Source organism: Pipra filicauda, unplaced genomic scaffold, assembly GCF_003945595.2.
Source record: "Pipra filicauda isolate LSUMZ 115617 unplaced genomic scaffold, ASM394559v2 scaffold112_size3218982_pilon, whole genome shotgun sequence".
In the NCBI taxonomy this organism is placed as follows: domain Eukaryota; kingdom Metazoa; phylum Chordata; class Aves; order Passeriformes; family Pipridae; genus Pipra; species Pipra filicauda.
In genome coordinates this window covers 2,326,568-2,348,837 of record NW_024103574.1, presented here as the reverse complement: position 1 = coordinate 2,348,837, position 22,270 = coordinate 2,326,568, and the positions used below count along the sequence as shown (strand labels likewise).

The 22,270-nt window shown below is 40.9% G+C and overlaps 1 protein-coding gene across 2 annotated transcripts in view; it reads right to left on the bottom strand.

Moving 5' to 3' along the window:
* Positions 1 to 19,162, bottom strand: part of VAV3 (vav guanine nucleotide exchange factor 3) — a 157,986-nt gene extending 138,824 nt beyond the window's left edge. For both annotated transcript variants that reach the window (XM_027742840.2, XM_027742841.2), the window contains exon 1: positions 18,918 to 19,162. In XM_027742840.2, the coding sequence (XP_027598641.1) occupies positions 18,918 to 19,121 (204 nt within the window). In that variant the 5' untranslated portion in view covers positions 19,122 to 19,162. The remainder of the gene's footprint in view (positions 1 to 18,917) is intronic.
* Between the last annotated feature and the right edge of the window lie 3,108 nt (positions 19,163 to 22,270).

Below are 22,270 nucleotides of genomic sequence, written 5' to 3'. Positions count from 1 at the left end.
AAGGAACTACAGCTCTCTACAAATTGCCAATGTGAATACAACTGTCCTCTAGTTACCTATTTGAAAAATCCACTGTTCTATTTTTGCTGGTGTGTCATTTAAGGTTTGCAGTTTATTAGACCATGCTCTCCGTGGCAAGGACAGGGGTTTCCAATATACTCAGGGAATACTTCAAGCATTGGAAGTCAAGTAAGTAGAACAGATAAGTCCAGAAACCCAAATCACAAACCAGTTGGAATAGCCACGAATGGAAAACAAACTCATCAGTAAATCTGCAGGATTGGAAGTAAAGATATCCTGGCGTGCTACATCCTCCACAGTTATCTACAGGGTTTCTCTTCTGAAGAATCTGGTCCAGATGATGATGATGAGATACTCAAGTAAATGAAACAGTGGTTTGATCAACTACTGCAATTCCTGTGATAAACAGAATACAAGAAAAGAGTTCTCAAAAATTCTAAGACAGTTAAAATACAACTCTAAACCTGTAGAGACTAACATCTTTTTACACACAACTGTTTTCTACCATGTCACTCTGAAATTCAGCCAGTGTCAGGCAAACTGCCCTTCCTATCTTCAGTGATATATAACCTTCCTAATTAAGGAATTGAAAGTGAAGTATTGGTATAATGCAAGAATTGATAAGTTTGAAAACAAATCTACCATCAGCAACCTTAATTTACAACACCAACTTAAAATCAGATGACTCTTTGTGAAGCTGCAGTAGGTTTCCTCCCTTAAGAAGGCTGGCAAACAGTGAAAGGTTAACCTGACACAAAGCATTTCAGTTGTACACCATCATAGGCACTTGCTGTCTAAAAGGCTGCATTCACTCACCCCAAGCTGTCTGCCAAACTGAAACGCATCATTGAAGGCAGCCCAAATTTGTGTGGGAGATGTGTCAAAATTGCATAAATATCTACTTGCACTAGTATGAATTAACAGCTGTGATCATCTCAGCAGAGGCAAGTGAGTGAATGCTCATGGAAATTCAACTGTCACCTCTATATGTGGCCCATTTCGTGCCACAGCTAAATCATACTGATACCCCGCCTAACAGTAACAGGTGAAGTACACCAAGGAACAGTCCAAAACTATTTCAAAGGATATCCATTTGCCATCTCACAAAGTAAAACAATCATGAGCATGGTCTCATGAGAATGAAGGATATTTATGAAAAGAAGAAAAAAAAAATTAGAATCCTAGAGCAACTGTCAGTATTTATTAGATAGCCTAAAACAATCAAATTCTGAATAAACCAAATACTTTGAAAGCTGAGCAGCAGAGTATAATTTAGCATTATCTGGACTCATAGTCTGCTGAGTAATTTGATGCAGTACGATCAGGGTTTTAAATTGAGTATGTGGGCACCAGTGAGAAGTCTGCATTACTGAACCATACCACATGCTGAGTCTTAAGATACTAATATCATATTTTTCTACAATTCAATTAAGAAAATTATTCTTCAGTTACCATAACATAGATGGCTGTTTCAAACAGCTCATTATAATCAGCACGAAGGCAGGTTTAGTAAAGAACTCAACATAATTGTTAAAAGACCTGGTCTTTTAACGTGGGAGACCCTACAAAAGCACACACAAAAGCTGCCTTTTCAACAAGAGAGCAGCATGAAGCCCAAGATGCAGAGCAAGTTTAACACCTCCACACAGCCTCCAGTGCACTGTCTCAGTTCCCATAATAATTAAATCCTTCAGCAGTGTAAAAGGCAACCAGCAAACCAGTAGATGCTTTCTTTTTACTGTATATTGGCAGTTCCTACAATATAGACTACAGAATTCAAGGGTGCTGATGAAGCCCAGCAGTAGCTGTTCAGATCAGGGGGCAGAATGAGATGTCACACACACAAGAGCCCCCTTTCAATAACCACCTGGGGAACTCTGCCTCCTATACCTTGTCAAGTACAATTATCTTGCCACCAGATATTTTCACTCTCTTGCTACACGACCACCTTGGGAAAAGAACTACAGAACATTCTACCAAAATAATAATTCCAGTGATGAGAGTACAATGTGCTTTGAGTTTGGGCACATTATTCCAAGTGTCCACAGGTGATGAACTGTGTTAAGGATCAATTCAAAGTAAAGAACTCATCCCACTCTTTATGCTACTGACTTACAGCTGAATGACTTTAGAACAACACTATATATATATATATATATATATTGATGACCTCATGAAAAGCAAAACACACCTGTAAAAGGTATTCCTCAACCCTGGAAGAAGGGCTGTGTAACTGATTACTGTTAGTTTCATGCCTATATTTTCATGTCTTTTAAATTTACAAATAATATACACATCAGTGCCAGAAATATTCTACCAAGAGGACCTGAGAACTGCTATCTTAGGAAGTCCTCTGCTAATCTTCTGAACTTAATCAAGAGAGCTGGATCCTACCTGTTTTATTCATAAAATTAATCCTATTAAAATCTAAGGTGGTCATACATGCAGAACAAATCAAATACTTAGCTATTTCGCAGCAGTGTATGATAGCATGACACAGAATTTAACTTGGTTTTACAAATACATCCCTATTGTCTTAAATGTAGGATCATCAACAACATTAAGTTTAAAATGGCACTCCAAAATCATAGCAAGACACTGGCTATTTGCACGAATCTACATAAAAATCAACACTCACTCTTGTCATGGCTAAAAATTTCTACATGAGCAGTAACCCATTACTGGTTGTAGCACTGATGCATACATAAAGGAAAACACAGAAACCTAACATAGGGACAGCGAAAGCATCTACCTGCAAGCTGTAGGCAAATATTTTTTTAAACCTATTATACAAAAGAACACCTTCAAAAGAAATACAAGCAGCTGCTATAACATATTTCCAGACCTCTGAACAGGCATCAGCTTACTAATTGCCTAACAGATCATCACTTTAACACAAATGAGTCCTTAGGTGTTTTTTAAATAACATATTGAGTGAAAACATGGGAGCTAAGCTGTAAGAATATCTAAGAAGCCCAAATTCTGTCTAGGAAGCCTAGTTTTATATCTGCTTTTGTTCAGTATTGTTTTGTTCCACAGACTATTCAAGCCAAATAAAACAAAATCTAAATGAAACGCAATATGATCCTGGATTAGTTACTACCTTCTAAAAGACATAATAGCTTATTGAGACAGCAAAGCAGGTGGAGATTAGAAAGAATAACAAAATCAATATATACGCAATTTGTAATTGGGAATTTATAACAATGACAGATCTTCCTCTGCTCTTCTGTGGAGATGGTTCTCAGTACAGAAGTAACAATAGTGATTTTCAGACAAATGGACACAGCAATACTGCAAGGTTGATTCTTGGCTTTCAGTCAGGTAAGCAGAATAGCAGCATGGAGTGTCTGTAGCAAAAGACAGACTTGTTTGATTTGTTGAAAGATGATAATAGAGTGTGAAAACTAGACAGAAAAATTATTGAGCAATGGTCTTTTAATGGATCAGAATAAGTGAGGTTACGTGAAACAAGGACAGGAGAGTAATTGGGCAAAACAATTAGAATAGACCCTTGCAACTACTTTTCTGGCTCTATTATTCAGGAAATATTTGTATTCAGATCCGGTTTGCTTTTTTCAGGAACTAGCATTTTTCTATTTGTGACAATAATACGCTACTTCTCAATATGTGTTCCTAAAAAGAAAGAAGTCATTATACAATAAGTACTTGACCCAGTCAGCCTAATTATTTGTCTCTTGCACTGGTCTTTTATTTCTAAATGAAAACACAAGAGCAGCTACAGGGGGTATTTTCTTTACCAAGGACTGGAAACTCACGAGTTCGTGACTCATTGTTCCGCGGCTGCAAACAGCTGTGCCACCCACGGCTGCCCAAAAAGTGACTGAGCCTCTGAACGTGACTCACAGGTCCACCAAAACCTGTGTGCAGATCCGCTACCAGCAAGAGGCCACCCCATCAGGAGCGGAGCATCTCCATACAAATTCTTGGCAAACTCTCCCACAGTCACTCTGCTCAAGTTTTCCCACCAGTTTCAAAAGTCTCCTCAGGGCAGAAAGGGGCAGTAGTTCTGACTTGAGACACAAGTTATCCAGACATCTGCTAAAGCCTGTTAAGTGCACACCCTGCCATCAATAAGCAACACAAACTACAGTTTGTAGAAGTTTGATCTCTGTAACTCACAGAGAAAATGACTCCCTAAGGATGGCAGGGGGCCAATAAACTGTCCACATTCTATACACCTATGACAGCAACACCAGAGTTAAGAGATGCAACTTCTCTACGCGGAATTTATTTTTTAAGTAAAACACAAGCAAAAACATCAATTGGATATTAGGGGTAATACTTATCAGCCTACGTAAGGAATAAGTGATAAACATAACAATAGTTTTTACTTCATTTTTGTAAATCAGTAGACCTAACCATCAGGAAACAGTTTCAACCTCAACAGATTTTAAACTTCTAAAACCTCCGAGATACATTCAAAGCATATTTTAAAGGAAGATCCATTAGCACGACTGCTACTAAAAAGTAGACTGAAAATAATATATTTGAGGTCAATCCTGCAATGTCATCAGAGAGCTGGAGTAGAAAATAAGTCTTAGATCCTCTGGTTCAAATGACATTGCCTTTTTAATACCACTATGCCTTGCCACTCAAGGGTATTCCTGATTAATTTTTTTGACAGCTGCAGAGAGGTAGCAAAAATTAAACTGTCCCATCTCCATGTCTGTCAAAACAAGTCAAGTTACTGTCTGCTAAATGTGGTAATTTCTTGAACAGAATAGAGGACACTGAAGAACATGCTTAGGAAATTCAAGAACCTCCTAACACAACAGTATGGAAATCACTTCTTTTTGTCAATGACTCCTGTTTTGAAAAATTCAAGTTTAAAAAAAAAATAAAAATCATGGCTATTTCAAAGCCAGCTGAGGGGAGGGAAAAAAAAGAGGAAACATCTGCCATTCATTTATTTGTTCCTTCTAATTGTTGAAGACTTCTACTCCAAAGAAGGTTTTAGTCACCCTAAAGCAACCATCAGTGTGTTATCATTAATACCAAGGGAGTAGACATAACCAAAATATTTTTAACGTTGACCAAAAAAACAAATGAAAAAGAAACCCACAAACTATTTGGTCATCCTGTGTCCTTCCAGTGAATCTGTAGCCATTCAAAATCTCCAGCTTACTTTCCCCTTGGGACATTAACAGTCAATAAGTGAATAGAGAGACATGATAATGGCTGGAAAAGAACATGACTAAGAGTAGAAAAAAAATTTTAAAGGACTTTCCCTAGTTAAAAATCACTCTCACAACTATAAACAGTGAATAAAGTGAAGGAAGCATAAAAGAGCAGACTAGACTTCACAATTAAAACCTTCATGATAGAAAACTAATAGAAAGCCACTTCCTTCACAGCAGCTATTTCAATTCTGAAGGGGTACATGGGGAAAATTATTCTCAAGTTAGGAAAGATCCAACACTGAAGTAAAAAAATAATTGACCTCGATTAAGTTCTCATCAGTATTTCATCATTAAACAAATAGTCTAAAGCTGCTCTACGTACTTCAAATCATATGAAACCATAAAATCAGCCAGCATAGTAGGATGAGTATCACAATAATTATTCTTCAAATATATGTTCTCCATTAAACTGGGGAATGTATGACAAAATTTTCATTTAGTCCCGTGAGAACCTTTAAAAAAATAACTCTTAAATGGTAATATTGAACTGCTTCATCCTCACAAGCAGAGAAATAACATGAACAAATGGGGACAAGAGGTGCACATTTACAGAACAGTTACTCGCTGTTTATGCCTTGACCCTACTGAGCTTTCATTTACAGCACATCCACAAACTTCAGTGGAATAAACCAGCTGGGCATCACCTCCTTCTCTGCCTGCAAGTGCTATGAATTATATCAGGCCTATAAAGACTGTGTCCATCCACAGAAAGCAAGCAAGCAAAACTCCGGAAACCTGAAGAAAAATTGTAGTTTGAATAAAATGAAAAAAAGTTTAAGGAATCTCTGATAGAGTTACTCTTATATTTACATCTATCCAGTTTACAGCTGCCATTAGCCATCAAGGTAATCCCTCAGGGACACCACTGTGCTGCAGATGCTTGCATCTCACAATACCAGTGTACACAGTACAGTGTAGTGGTTGTTTCACTTTGAGTGTAAACAGTCTTGTCACCTCCGGCTTGAGAAGAAGAAATAAAATTATCATGTCTATCAGTCTCTGAAGAGTGAGTGGAGCTAACTGGAGGAAGAAACAGAAAACATGGAGTTTGAAGCCCAACATGAGGGAGCTGCAGGATGAGCGTGCTGGCTGGTAGGACTGGCCTATTTCTGCCTTGCAAGCAACACTGATAATCAATCTGAAAAGTGGTTAAAAATAACTACCATTCCCACCTCCACCTGCTCCCTGAGGACACAGGCCCTGAATAATATTGCTTAAGCATTGCCATGGAGGCACAAACCTCCAAAGGCTGGTGGCAAGGGCAGGATTGAAGTGATGCTGCTTTTGAAAAGAACAAGTTTCCAGTCTGATTCACCCTGCAAATTTCCAGCACCAGCTTTTATCCTCATCACTCCCCACCAGAGTTCTCTGCCCAGTCCATCTGGAGCAAAGAAGCAAAACAATTCTGGGGACACCCTCACATATGCTGCAAACCTCTGACTGCAACGGGAAGGAGGCAGAAGTTTTTAAAGTAATGGGTAAAAGCAAAAACAATCACCATTTACAAAACGTAGTCACTGAAAAACAGCTTAAAACAGCCCAACGTGTGATTGATCGGTCAAGAGCTGTCTGATCCCTTGAAACCTCTGTGTTCTCTGGTCCTAAAAATGTAACCTCCACTGGAGCCTTCCTGCCCAACACTCTCCCTTACGCAGGAAAGAGCTTCCGGAGGAGATGAGCTCTTATCCATGTAGGAAGCATATTTCAGAGAATCTGTGGAGGGATGAAGTCAACAGGGCAGGGCAAACAGTTGGAAGGAAGAAAGAGGATCAGGAAAGAAGTGAAAGAGGAAACAGATGTACTGGCAAGAGAAGGAAATACAAGTGGGAGGGGGAAGGCAAATGTAGAAGGTGAAAGTAATACAGTCCAGTTTGAGAGGACAGAGCACAAGTTGCAGAACAGAGATGAGTCAAAATGGGTGAGAATTATAGACAAGAAGATAGAAAAAATAATTAAAAAAATAGCCCAGACCTGTCAGAGCAGTATCTCTTATTAATCACAGAGCAGTCCGAGTTTCTGATAGAGAAGATCGAGCCACCTGAGTCAAGGCAGAGAAATGTGAGAAACACATTTTCAAGGGAAAATTGAAAAAAGGTTGTCACTAGCAGACCTGTCAGGAAAATGAAATATCCAACAGAAATCCTCACATTTCAAATTCTGCTGCTCTTTCAAATCAAGATGAAAGGCATTTTAAGTTCATTAAACTTTAACGTGACTTTATTGAAACACTGGATTTTGAGGTCAAACTCTAAAGCTATTCAGCACTAAACAGGAAGAGCTAAATACTACCACATTTCTTTTCCAAATAGTTTTAAGAACATCTCCCAAGAATGGTATTGCTGCAAAACATTTTGAGGACTAATTTTCCTGTTGAACTGCTTAACCACAAATTTTAGATTAGACACATTAGATGAAATCACTGTTCCTCACTGGAATTAAAAGATACATCATTTAGGAGTTATTCCTGAATCTAAAGAATTTAGCAAAATATAATTGTGGTCCTGCATGTTGAGCCACAAATTTGGAAAAACATTTTTAAGACTTAGAAAGCCATTCCCCATGCTTGCCCTCCCATTGCATGGAAAGAGACATGAGTTCTGAGCTAAAAAGACCAAGTCTTTAGTTAATATGACAACTACAGTCAGAAAAACTACACAGAGAAATTCCACCAAAACACCAATTCTGCCCCAAAAAAGAACATCTCAACCTTTCTTCACTGCTAATCAGAGATCACATGAACTCACAACCACTGTAATACTACAGATGTAAGAATTTACTCCTCAGGCCTATTCCTAGTGAGGTGTGCTAAGAGAATGTTACAAAACACATTCCCCCTCTTGTTTCAGGAGTTTTTTAATTAGCTTTCTTATGTTTCTCCCATTGGTCATGGCAAATAACTTACAATCTCTTTTAAAAAATAAATTTTTTTTTTTACTTCATAGCAGGTATTTTTAACAATAGAGAATAATCCACATTACATTAATATTGCTAGAGCTTGTGCTCTTGAAATAACGTGATGCGCTATGGGGCTTACAAGCTACAAAAACCTACATTTTCAGAAAAGAGAATGCATACAGTTTAAATTAATCAGATTCCCCAGGGGTCTATGAATCTGAGCAATTATAGCTAGGAAGACACACAAATTTGAAATATGCTCCAGTCTGCTGCTCAGGAGCTTCTCATGAGGAGCAGCCCACCCTGTACCCAGCATGGCTCTGCCATTCCCACATCTGCACCCTCTCCCATCACCATGTCCACATACACATGCAAATCATACCCATCCCAGTCAGCAAAGCCTTTCACCTCAGCTAATCAGTTTACCAGGGTCTTGAGCAGAAAGGGAAAACTTATAGGCCTCTGATACAACTATAGAGACATTCCAATAGGATTACAGGTGTCACTTCCTTAAAGCTTCATGAAACCTGCAACAGTACAGTGACAGTAGCTACCAGCGCTTTCTGAGGCACAATCCTTCTAACCAACAACACTGCTTGAAGGCATCACTGAGAACAACAAATGTGAAGTCAAACCTCAGCTTTTACAAAGATTGCCATCTGTTCAGCACACTTACAGTGAAACCAGTGGCCTCAGCATAACCCACAGAGAAGATGCATCACCATATTCAGTGCTGCCAGCCACAAATGCAAAACGAATGAACAGCAGACCCTGAATAACTTTCTCATGACTCCTTGTAGTGATTAACATCAAGGCAAAGCACTTCTTTGAGACGGATAAAAAGAAGATCAGGACAGGCAGAACTCAAAACAAAATAGCTCAAGTTAATCTTGTTTAAGATATAAAACCTCAGGACAACAAACACCTGCTAAAGACCACTGAAGATTTTAATATAAAAATGCTCTCAAAATCCCCTAGAACTGAACAGCCCTAAGAGAACACACACACATCCCAAACAAGCCCTCTAGGTATCGCCCAACAACTATTATTTCATATCAAGCATTCAAAACCCTAGGCGAGATCCACCAAAAAAAAAAAAAAGTAAAAGGAGGGTGGGAAATCAAAGCTCAGCAGGAATTTTCAACAACAATAAAATAAGCAGAAAAAAGTTAAAAATAAGCAGAAAGGTATGCAATACAACCTGAAATCCTGCAGCACTTTGTGCACATGGAGGGGCAATCACTAAGAGAAAGTGAAACAATTATTTCCTGACACAACTTCATGAAATAGCAAAACTGGTACTGCTGTGAAATGCAAAACTTGAGCTGTAAAGTAGCATTAAGAAGTTTTCAAACTACCCGCCTCAATATAAGTTAGGTTGTAAAACCTTGGCAGAAATCCCTTTTCAACCAACCAGAAATCAACTGACCGTAAGCCCAAAGGCAGCAGCCTGCAAGGGCACTTCAGGGAGTCTCACTCTTTTTTGAGAATAAAAGATGCTGCAGGCAACAGCAATGGTTTGAACATTCTCTCTGGTGTTTCCTACACTCTACTTATTTTCCAGGAAAAAGAAATTCAAAGTCTGATCTAAATTCTACAGAGATCAGTAAGATTAATGAGTGTTCACCTTGAGTTACAATTCACATGGTGGGACTATGTCATCACCATACCTCCATCCACAGACACCCAAAATCTGTGGGGACATTAGTGCACCGAAGCTGTGGTCCTCCATCTACCTTTAACTGTCTCTGTGCTGGAATCAGACATACTCACTTATAGATCCTGAAGAATTCAGAGGGAAAAATACCATGGCCCTCATGGCCTTTAATCAGGTGATATAAGGCAACACAGCTACATGAGGCAGTTGTTGATGAGAATCTGAAGTCAATCACTGGAGCATGCAAGCATAATTTAAATCTTGACTGCCAACATGCAAGGAAGACATAAGGAATTATACAAGCTGTGACGATGCTGTAGTTATTACACTATTAGTTTAGTGTGGGCAGGCAAAATTACACATTAATTTTTTAATGTATCAAATTTCCCACCCAACAGTGAAGTGGGTCTGCTTCGATGATTAGAATTTTTAGGGGCCAAGCTCTAATCATTGTTTGAGTTGATTCTAAGGCTGCTTTCCATGCGGAAATAGTACGAATGAAGGAACAAGCAAGGATAAAAAGTACCCTAACTACAGACTGTACAGCACATACCCTTATATAACTCAGAAAGAAATAGGTAAAATTGATGGTATCAAGGATTAAAGGGCATATCTAAGGATTTTGGAAATATAAATCATTTTGTACTGCTAAGCATTAGCAGTTAAAATTGTGCTTTAAAAATGCTTTGCTTTGATGGCTGAGGTTTTGTTCCTGGTTTTTTTTTCAGAAAATATTTTATTACAGCAACAATGTCATATATATATATTTTTTGTTTGCTTCTGCAAGGCAATCATGCTGTATTCACTGCATAATTTAAAATAAGTTTCAAGTGATTTTTAGAGGGACAGAATAGTGAAAAAACAGGTACTGAGAGATGCACTGAATACCTACTAACAATTATAAAATAAAATTCTGATTGAAAGTAAAGGCAATTTAGAGGCCCAAAATATTTTGGATTGTAATATAAAACAGTTGAACAATACCCATAGGTCTGCAAGAACATTTTAAATAGTACATGAGTGGCTTTTATACAAATTGCTACAATAGCACTATATTATGAAATTTGAGATTAATGTTTCATGTTCTGAATATACAAAGAAACAAATAGCCTTCTAAGAGTCCTTCAGTGTTTCACATTACCAAGACATTCACTATTGTTGTGTAATACAGGATAAAAGAAAGGGTCATTGACTGATATTTTTCCAAAAGATATGTTCTCACTTGACAATGTAGTGAACTGAAGCCAATAGCATTCAATGAGCTTTGAGGGAACATCTTTCTCCTACATTCAAAAATTCAAAACCTTACTATAAAGATGTCAGTTCAGACTTCATTTTACACATCATAAGTCTTAGCAAACAGCTGGTAATTCACAATGCCTCAAGTCTTAAACATGGCTTGTCAAAGCAAAATAAGAGGAAAGAAAAGGTAGCTCCAGATAATGCTAAGTACACTGGAAAGTGCAGGGGAAAAAAATTAATAGCCAATTTGACAAAGTACACATCAATTTGTACTCCTCTGTGAAAAAGAGTTTTTGAAATATTGAAATAATACAATGTAAGGTAGTACAGAACATTGCTATGAAGTATTATGGAATGACATGGAAGTACTGCAACGCTGTTTCAGAGCAGCAGAAAGGAGAACAAAAAAAAAAAATCAAAGGTTTGTGATGGGAGTTTTTGTTCAATCTGATTTTTAAAGAACTATAGATACAATTTTAGTATTGAGGGAACGAGTTCAAAAACTGACACCTCTATATCAAGCAAAACTTAAAGAAGATAAAACTGTCAGTGATCTAATAAAACAGTACATATTCCTCTGTACTCAGAGATACCCACACAATGCAGGGCACGAGCCAGTACTTCCCTGCCTGCAACAGGTAGTGACTCGTGGAAGGCATATGGAGGGGAGTACACTCCGGAGGGTTTCCTTTGCACCCACAGGCACTTGTCCTATTCCTGCATGGGTCAGCTGCTGGTCAGGGAGCAAATGTTACTTCAGCAGAAGGGTCTCCTTCCCTGCCTGCCTGTATTTTACCAATATCAAACCGTGTTCTGAAAGTCCTTCCTGCCCATGCCTCCCACCAACCTGCCAGCTGCTGCTCCCAGTTACTCTCCTCCCCAACACCCACACCAGTGAAGCCCAGGCTCAGCTATGATAGGGCCAGGAGGTGCCAGGCCTCTGTTGGCACAGCCAGGATGGATGCACCACCACACTCCCTGCAGGATCATCCCCCTCACCCTGGCAGCTGCCTCGCCTCTCTCTCACCTTGCAGCCCTTTCTTTCCTTACCCTCTGTATTTCCTCCTTTACAACTATGATTTAATCAACTCTTTTGACCTTCAAAGGAGAGCAGAAAGGGAGGCATGTGAGAAATCCAAGATCCTCTATCTCACCAGTGCACAAACTGTACCACTATATTATGCTAACCCACTGGTGTTGCAGCCTGGAAAATCACCTCCCGCACTCACAGGCCTAAGGAAGGATGTTATAACATAGTGCCATTATCTGTTATATTCAAGAATATCCAAGATTGCTTCTTAGGATAAAACTCAAAAGCCTTAAGTGTCTTGCTTGCTGATACCCTCTTCAATACAGCTTCCAACTTCTGATCATTCTCTCTAGTTAATATTTGTTTCTTTTGATTATTTCCTCCTACTTCTTACATATGCATCTCTCCTCCCTTGAACCCTTTTTATTTATTTGTTTCTTTTCATAAGCAGTCCTTCAACTTGCCACTATCATGGGTCTCCCGCCTTTGTTGGACAAGGTTCAGAAAATAATTTGGCTTCTCCCACATGACACGGCAGCAGCATGCCATACACAGACACTAACTTAAATTATCCACTACTGGCATACACTATAGCCTCTGTGAGAAACCAGTATGAATATTTTTCTAATAATGCTTTAGACAGCTGCCAGCACACTAATATTTTGTGCAGGAGGAGACATTTGAGACAATTCTTGGCAAGATGTGTGTGCTGCATTTAATAACTGTATGATAAACGTAATATGTTAAATAAGCTTTACCATACAGTACAACCGTGGTTTTCCCTTCCAACCAGAAAGAATCAATGTGGATCAATTAAAATCATTACATCAGTTTTCAAGCGCTATTTTCTCCATTTTCATAAGGTAAGAAGAATTACCTAGGAAAACTAGGTCACTATTTTTCATCAGTTGCTTTTCTTAGAACAAAACAGAGGTCATATTAAGGTTTTGCTTTGAACAATATTTGTTCAATATATTTTACCAAGTCTAACATACAGGATATGTATATGTACACATATCATATATATGGATAAATATACCTTTTAAGGATAATATAAATCAAAACTGTATTGGTCATAAGATAAAGAATCATGGAAATAAAATTAAATGTGAAGATGATGTTTAGCGGACCGAAGCACCAGCAAGTAAGCAAAGAGACTGACAAAATTTGAAAAGTTAGAAAACAGTTTTAAAATAACTGAATTCTTTTAAGTCTATGAGAACATACGGTTAGTTTCAAATAATTCAAGAAAATGGCAGGGGGGGATTAAACACATCTTGTTTCTACACACTGACAAAAATTGAACCAGTTTCTAAACTCTTGTTCAAGCCCAAGAAGTTTTACAGTTTCAGAAAAACTGTATTATCTAAATGTATCTTTGGAGTACATCCTAGCACCTCACACAACAAAAAAAACACAAGTTATTTTGCACATCAGTGCTCTCAAAGATCTCTCTGCCAAAGGAAAACAGACTACTGATATCCTGTGGCTCCTGGGGAAGGTCACAAGAACCACTCTAAATCCCTTTTATTTTCTTATTTAGCTCATCTGGTCCCTCCTAAGATCCTAAACTACATCCTCAGGCACAGAGGTCAGCACATCAATTCACTCCCAATCTTTCTCCTTTAGGTAACATGCAGGGTCAAGATACTATTCCTGTTTCCTCCTTTGCAGAGCCACATGGCACACAAGGTTTGACATGTTGGGAAGTGGAAGGGAATCAAGCACAGATGCATGCATGGGAGAAAGCACAGGGGAACTTACAGAGGTGGGATGCACATGCATGGAGTGAGGGACAGGAGATCGGGGTTATCATTTGTTGGGGACAGGGAAGCTCCAAGCCAAAGGCAGGATCAGAGGAAATGGAGAGGTATGTCTTGCTTGGCACACCCACATCCTGAGACTACCTGGTACCACTGTAACCAAGAAAAATAAACTCCTGCACAAAAGCTCTGTTGCCACACCAAAATATTACATGGATGACAAAGATAATCAACTTCCTTTGGACTACATGGTCACACCAAAAAAAGTAACTCCCTAAAATTAGAAAACATTTGAACTTTTAATACTAAATTAGGGATACTTTGTTTATTTTTATTAGAATAATAGGAAATAGTTATTTTTAATATTTAATCCATGTCAACATCCCTTTTAGTAAACTCCCATGCCAGTATTGCATTAAGCGCTGCTTTCCTGTTTAGCAATCTCTCACAAGTTAACTAAATGCCTTGCAAAAACCATTTCAAAACTAGTTTGCAAAGTACTAAAGATAAAAGATAAGCATTAAACAGATGACATCTTCTGCAAATCCATCATAATCTGTTCATTTAGGTTTCATATTTCTGGTGATAAATTACTTAAGTTCTTGTATGATTATGATTAAACATTAGGATTAGTACTCTCTGTTATGGATCACTTCTATTTTTATTATTCTCACCAGCCTACATTAGCCAAGAGGTAGCATCTGAGGAGAGTGAATGGCTACAGCTCTGGAAGACACAGATGCTGAGCTACAGTGCTCCATCCTCCCTCTCACTGTCACCAGGGACTGATGCTCCAATTCGGGGGAAACCCTGCAACACACTGGCACACCAGTCACATCTCTGCTATGTATTTAGCACACTCCCTCTTCTAGCTCCATTCCCAGTGGCTACAAAGTTTAGTCTCGGTGCCTGCACTAAAACCACTCTCACAACACCAACTCACAAGTCTGAATCAGGCAGACTGCCCTACACTTAAAGGCCAAAAGGCATTATTTGATCCATTTCTTAAATTTCCTTTTCTGATGGCACATGCATAAGTTGAAATATCTGAAGTGCTAGCTCACAGGAGCTCAAAGAGCAAAGTGGTTTTGGGCCTTGACACAAGAGTTCTTAACAGAGCCAACACTTTCCTGTTCTGTTGGGGGGAGGGAGGGGAACACAACAAACAAACCCCAGGCATGTGTGTCCCTGAACCTGAATTTCCAATCTCATACAAAGCCCAATTTTCACAGGCAATCTTGCACCACAAACGCCAGCCTCTCAGACAGGAGCCGGGCAGCAGTGAACTGGCAACCCGGAGGACAAAGGTTCACTGGCAAAGCAACAATCCTACTCATCCTTTATATATGCAAGGTTTATACTTTCACATCTGAGGCTCACTTTCTGGAAAGCGTAACTGACTGAATCAGCTTCTGTTCTTCAAAGGACAACTTCCACTAACCAAATATACATATTTTCATAAACTTACAGTAATGCAAATGGAAACAGCCAGCATTCAAACAGCTTCTAAACCCAATGTTGTGCAGTCTAAAACCACCGAGACATTCCTCTTGCACAAGCACTGTTATCTCCAAAAAGGTAGGGGGGCAGAATCTACAGCTCTCAAATGCATAAAAAAGCCCAACCAGGAGAACAGTTATGACACAAGGTTCGTGGCTGGTGGTGGGACAAAGGCATGCAGGTCCCTGTGCTAGCCAGCCCATAAAAGAGAACATACCTACTGCCATTTGGTCAAGCACATGTTTGTGTTGCAATGCTGAGCATCATCAGTCTCAGTTTCTATTCCTGCCCCAAGAGCCATCAGCAGCCCACTGCTTACAAAGTAAAGCAATAGTGTTCCTGTTTGAATGAATGATGTTCCACCAAAAAGCAGCATCTGAAGCCACAGCATCAGTCGCAATCACTACACTTTTCATGTAGCTTGTAAGGGGTTACCAAGGTCCACTGAGCAAAGCTGGAACGAAACAAAAGAGACTTACTCCTCACAGAGAACTGACACCTACTCCCAGGTCTGCCTGAGGCAGCACCTCTCACTTTCCCATTCTTTGGAGATGCTGCATTTACAACAACCCCTAAGACATGAAAACTCAGTTCATAGAGAAAGGCCCAACAAACATCAACAGCAGTAAGAGACAAGGCCAAAATGAGTCTGTCCTCAACAAGGCCCATTCATCAAGCCTACCCTTCTCAGTCTCTGTTTTTATTGAGCACGAGCTGTGCAGTAAGAATTCCATGACCCATTCTAAGACCTAGTGGCAGAAAACAACATCAGATTAGGGAGTACAGGAGCTGCATCTCAATTCTAGAAGATGATGGATAAGGGCCATTTGAGTTCAAACAGCTCAGCTGAGCAGTACAGACACAGCACCATGGTCAGACGGACTGCAAAATCAGCAGCCAAGACAGTTTCTATTCTAATGCCAACTCTGCTCTGGCACTCCATGCCTCCAGTGTCTATAAGTCATTACCCCAGAAGGAACAGGTGAGTTAGCTAGTTTTTCTACAAGACCCCAAGATCCTATGATGCAGCAAATTTATGATGCAAATTTACTATGATGTCAGTATTAGTTTACTGTTGTAAACTAAGCAGTATTCTGAGAAAACTCACAATTCAGGGCTCAACTACAAGCAGATCTCACCAACTGAATAATCTCCAAGCCACTGAGATTTCTGGATAAATTCTGCATAAGAGCTCTTTACGGTCTTTCCCACAAACTGCAAGCAACTTGCAGAGTTTCAACCTACATTTTTAATAACAATTACTGACATTTTTCACTGAGTGATCAGAAAGAGTGTCCTCCAAGAAGCTTTACATAAACCCCACAGACCCTTACTAAAATCACAAAATCCTGAACTCACAGAACACAAAGGTAACATTTCCAGTAAATTTAATGTTGCATAGAGTTATCTGTTATAGGTTTTGATCCAGCAAAAGTTCCCCCTGTTTAAACGGTGAAATCAGTGTAGGGTAGAGAAATGCACCACTGGAGAGAGCAGTCTACAGCACCATGGAGTGCAGGTTCCTCAGGCATAGAGCAGACACACAGACAAGGAGGCAACTGTCGTAGCTGTGAAACAATTCCAGAAGCTACACTGCACATATATAAAGCTCAAAATACAAAGTTCAAAAGATGCATTATAAACCAAGATCTACAATTATAATCTGTAGTTCAAACACACTTAAAGAAATAAATAGTATTCTTGATTTCCAAATCTACTCTAAGACAGAAGACAGCATAGCATTTTGGTACTTATTTTTAGTAGACAGGAGACCACCATGGTTTTAATTCATCAAAAATAAAATTAAGTAATAGTTGTCAGACATGCAACATTAGTCTCTAATTGAAGTTGATTCAATGAGTTAGCCACCTCAAAAATACTGTGTCATGGCATGAGGACACCCTTACAGTTCATTTAAAAAAAAAAAAAAAAAGGAAGAAAGAATCTGTTTCTATGCTTTTTATCTACTCTAAGCAGGGCAGGAGACCATTTCCAACAGTTCATAGATGAAGTATTTATAGCTCTGCAAGTTAAAGTGAAAAAGGGTCAGTTTGGAAGCAATCAGGCTAACTACAATGAAAATATAAACCAAGGCTCCTGTTTAGCAAGTCCTGGAACTCTCAAAGGTTTTAACCATGCAGAGAGAAAACTTATCTGGATTTCTTCCATTCGGACAAGCCCACCCTCTGTGCTGCTCCATCACTCAGATAAAGTATTGCCTCTGCATATGCCATTTAAGCAGGCACTTGGGCTCTCAAGTACACGGGGACAACCTTTGTACCATTCACATCTAGTGCAAGGGTCTGGGAGTTTTTACTCTGAGTATCTGAAATACATTTTCCCTTTTTGCACTGTGGGCTTACAGAAATCATCGCCTTGGTAGCAAGACACAGTTGCTAAAAGAAAGAATTAAAAAGATACAAAATAACCGGGTTTGTAAGTAAACATGGACAAAGACAGACAAAGCAGTGTAATTCACTACCGCTTTCTGCCAGTATCCTAAACGTGAATGGCAAGTTGTATTTGTATAAACCTAAAACGGAACCATAACACTGAAATGTTACAGTGTATCCGTTTCTCAATGTTTTAAAACCCATGAAAGGTTCATAAGTTAGCTTCCTTGCAGACAACATCTTGGCTGCCACCGTCTCTGCCGAGACATAGGTGTGAGCGAAGCAGTGACAGGAAGTCATGTATATATAGAGTTTCTTCCTGAATTATTAATATAATCTTATCTCGATATCTGAAACCAACTTTGAGGTGCAGTACCAAAACATCAGTCCGAACTGAAAACCGCATTTAAACGGGGCTGAATTTCGAATTATACTTAGTTATTAAATAATAACTCCAAAATATCAACTTAAAAAGCCAGAAATAAAAGGTCAGCTATCGAGAACACGATTTCTCATTATTAATCACTCTTCGCCATTCAACTCCATAGGTCACAAGAAGCTCGGAGGAGCAGCTGACAGGCGCTACCAGGGCTTCTCCCGCCGCTCCCCCCAGCCCCTGCCCTGCCTTCGCCGCTCCGGCCGGGCTCCGCTCCCGGCCACGTCGCCCGGTGTGCTCCGCCGCCCTCGCCTCCCAGGCTCCGGTCCCTTCGCCCTCCCTACCCATCACACACCTAGGTACAGCCAGAAAAACTAGAAGCAAGGGGTCAATTTGATTTGTAACCTGCTCACATGAAATAGCAACGCACACAGAGATGTTGAAGTGCTGACTCTGGGAGTACTGCCGGAACTTCTCCTTAGCACGGCCACCTCGACGTGAGAGGCGCGGGGGGCCCCCGCCCGACCTGCCTCCCGCCGCAGGCTGTGACCCCTCGCGGGGGCTTCGGGAGCCGCCAGCCCGGAGCTGCAGCTGAGCCCTGCCCCGCCGCCCGGGACGCGCCGAGCCCGGGCCGGGCGGCCACCCCGTGCAGGGAGAAGGCGCCCGGCGGGGACTGCCCCGGGTCCGACCCACGCTCACCTCCCTCCGGGCGCGCAAGCTCCGCGCTGGAGACGGGCAGCGGCCGCATCCCGCTCCCGTATCCCGCGGGTCTCGCTCCGCGCCGCCACGAGCCGCGGGCAAAGCACGCGGGGACCCCGCGAGGGGCGCGGCCGTACCTGGGACATCTGGGGGCGCAGGTTGATCTCCTTGAGGTTGATGGAGTGGCTGCGCAGGTTGTTGAGCAGCTGGCAGAGCAGGACGCCGTCGCGCAGCGTCTGCGCCAGGTCGAAGACCTGGGCCGTGTCCCAGGTCACCCGGTGGTTGGGCGGCAGCACCTTGCAGCTGATCAGCCACTGCCCGCACTGCTTCCAGGGCTCCATCCCCGCCACCGCGCCGCGATGCTGCGGCCACGGCAGCTCCTGCTGCGCCCTCCCGCCGCCGCCGCGGCCGGCCCGGCCCGCCCCGTGTCCGCACCGCCCCGGGAGGCGGGTCCGACGGGTCCCACCGCCCCTCGCCCGCCCCTGCCCCGCCCGCGGACCCTCGGGCACCGCGGCCGCGGCCAGCGCTCGGCGGGCAGCTCCGGGGGCCCGTCCGCGAAGGTCCCTGTCCCGTCCGCCCGCCCGCTGATGGCATAAACAGCGCACCTGCGGCACAAGGCGCAGCGGTGACAGGCAGGTGTGTGAACAGCGTAATGGCACGTTCTGCCTTGTTGTCAGGCTTTTGTCCTTTCACCGAGCAAAAAGCAGCATACTCTTAGCTACTCCTAGAAATTATAGAGAGCACATCATGGCATAGCATTGTTTTCACCTCTGTTCTCCCTAAAGTATTTTCCACTGCCTTAAATTTTATTTGCATTTTAAAGAATGCTAAAAAAAAAAAGTAATAGCTTCCAACAAGCATTCAGGCACCTTCAAATAAAAGAACCACAAGTGATTTTAAGTTACTAAAGGTGACAAACTCCAAAACCAGACAATATGAACACCCATAGTTGACAATATCCTCCACAACTCAAAAGCTATTATTTCCTTTGGATTTTTGAAGCAGTCCTGCAAACCTAATTTCACAAAAGAAAATCACTTTAAAGGATACAAAAACTGGTTTTATCCTCTATTAAAATATTATTCTTTTTTTTTTTAAGCAGAGAACCCTTTTAAAGTACTATTAATGTGTAATTTATGTGAGGGGGAAAACAAACAAACAAACAAACAAACAAACACCAAACAACAAGCAGTCCAGGCTGAGAAAGCCTCCAAGTGCAAAACACTAACATGGTTATTCAAGATAGTCCACAACTATCCCTGGTTTTCACATCTCCTCTGCTAAAAGCCTCACACTGCTGTCTGAGCTCAGATTTTAATAATTTCTGAAAGAATTAATAGAGAAGTTCTGGGAATTTTTTTCTGAAACTGAGGCCTAGCAAGTGATTTGCACATTTCATTAAGCTTAAAATGCTGATTAACTTTTTTATTTCTTTAAACAGGCAGCATGTTTGCTATTCCAGGCATTTTCCTGAGCGGACAGTGGTATTAACCACTGGCCTGTAGGACTTGCCACAGTACAGCTCACCATTTTATGCTGCATTCACTCAAAAAGACAAAGGAAATTATGGCCCAAAATGTAGGATCCAGCTCCATGATCTGTAACACCTGTCTCATCCCAGCAGGTGATGGGATGAGACAGGTGTGATTTACTACCTCATTAGAAGGCACAGGTCATCTGGGAACAGCATTTGGTTCCACTTGAAGATGCACAAAGTTGCAAGCACCTGGTTTGGTTTTCAGATCTCTGCTTATGTTAGCTGGGCTGGCAAAACAAAGAGGCTCCCAGGTCTGACCAGCACAGAGGGAGCTCCCAAAGCTGCTCTGTACAGGCCTGGCCTGTCAGACCACAAAGACACTTTAACAAAATACAAACTCCAGTTAGCAGTAAGCAGGTTTGCATCAATCAGAAGAAGAATCCTTATTCCAAAGGATTGGTGCTAGTGCAGCTAAGATTTAACTCTTTAAAATAACTCCTACATGGGAGAGTGTGACTTCAGGTTGAGTTGCCTCAGCAGTGCCTCCTTCCCTGTAGGTCCCTCCTGCTCTACAGCTACCTGGGCAGCCAGAGCCATGCAGCTCCCATTTCTCAGGAGATGTGAATTCTCTGTTTAACCACCTCAGCCCAAAGCTCACTTACCAGTAACAGGTACATCTGCCTACCCAGAGCAATATTTGATTGTTTTATGCCTGAGCAGCTGGAGGAGAGGGCAGTTTGGAATGCAAACATACTATCAGACTGCCTACAACCAGGCAGAATTAGAGAGAATTTAATTCCTAATTTAAATCAAAAGGGACTGAAAATAACAGTCTTCACTGTGATCATTTGGATATCATCATCCATCAAAATGAACATCAGAGCAGTTTGATCAAGAATACAGTAAAACACTGTCTCATAGAAACATATTTTTATCTGTGACAAGTTAAATATGAAGTGATAAGTGAGTAAGAATTCAGTTGTGCCCACAAGCTATCCACTCTCAGACTGACAACAACCATAACGCTGAAGCAAATGCGGAAGGCAGAAAAACAAAACAGATAAAAGAAACAGAAAACCATCTGCACCACGTTATCCACATCCCCACTTCAGCTGCCCCCAGCCAGGATTGGTGGTACAGCACCCCGAAAGCAACATAAACAGTTGGGATGCCTTTGCAGAGATACAGAAAAAGGAGCCCTGTTCGCATTCATAAACACCAAGAAAAACACTTCAGGCTAATTGCTCAAATGGATCTAATCTGTTTTACATGGTTAATAGGAGCAATCCAACACTCCTTAATCCAAACATCTGAAGAACACATATGCTTTAAAGGTGGTGGTTGGAATTCTAAATATCTGGAAAACCTACACTGCAGTTTTAAATTGTTTCTAAGTCATAGACTGTTACAGTGCAATATAAGAAACAAATTTCATTCAAAATACATTGGTTTCTCTGCTGTACCTCATTTAATCAAGTGACATTCTTCCACATGGAGAATAATCCATATATCCATGCAAATTCCAGAAAAATAGCTCTCTACAAAGAGTCACATAGCTGAGAGAAGGGAAGGGGCAAATGGATTCATGGCCATAAGTCATGGTCAGCACAATCTTGCTAGAGCAGAAGGCTAACTGCTACTGAGGTCCAGGAATATTTGCACATTCACTCAGAGTACTCTTAACAACCTTCTTCACCTTCCTATATTGTCCACAGGCATTTACTGGAAGGGGTTCAACTTTTCCTTCAATCCCGAAATTTGTTTCTCTTCAAAAGCTACTTTTACATTGGCTTATTTTCTGCTATTACTAGATTAAAAAAAACAAACAAATAAACAAAAAACCACAAACTCCATAGCTCAAACATGAAGTGCTTTAAATGAACCAGTTGCTGAAGACATACTGGAAGTTTGTCCTATATCCATCCTGTTCTTCTCCTCATACTCCACAGATCTATCTGGATTGAAAGGGGAGCCAATTTTAAGTCATCTCAGTCCATCTCCTCCAATTGCACT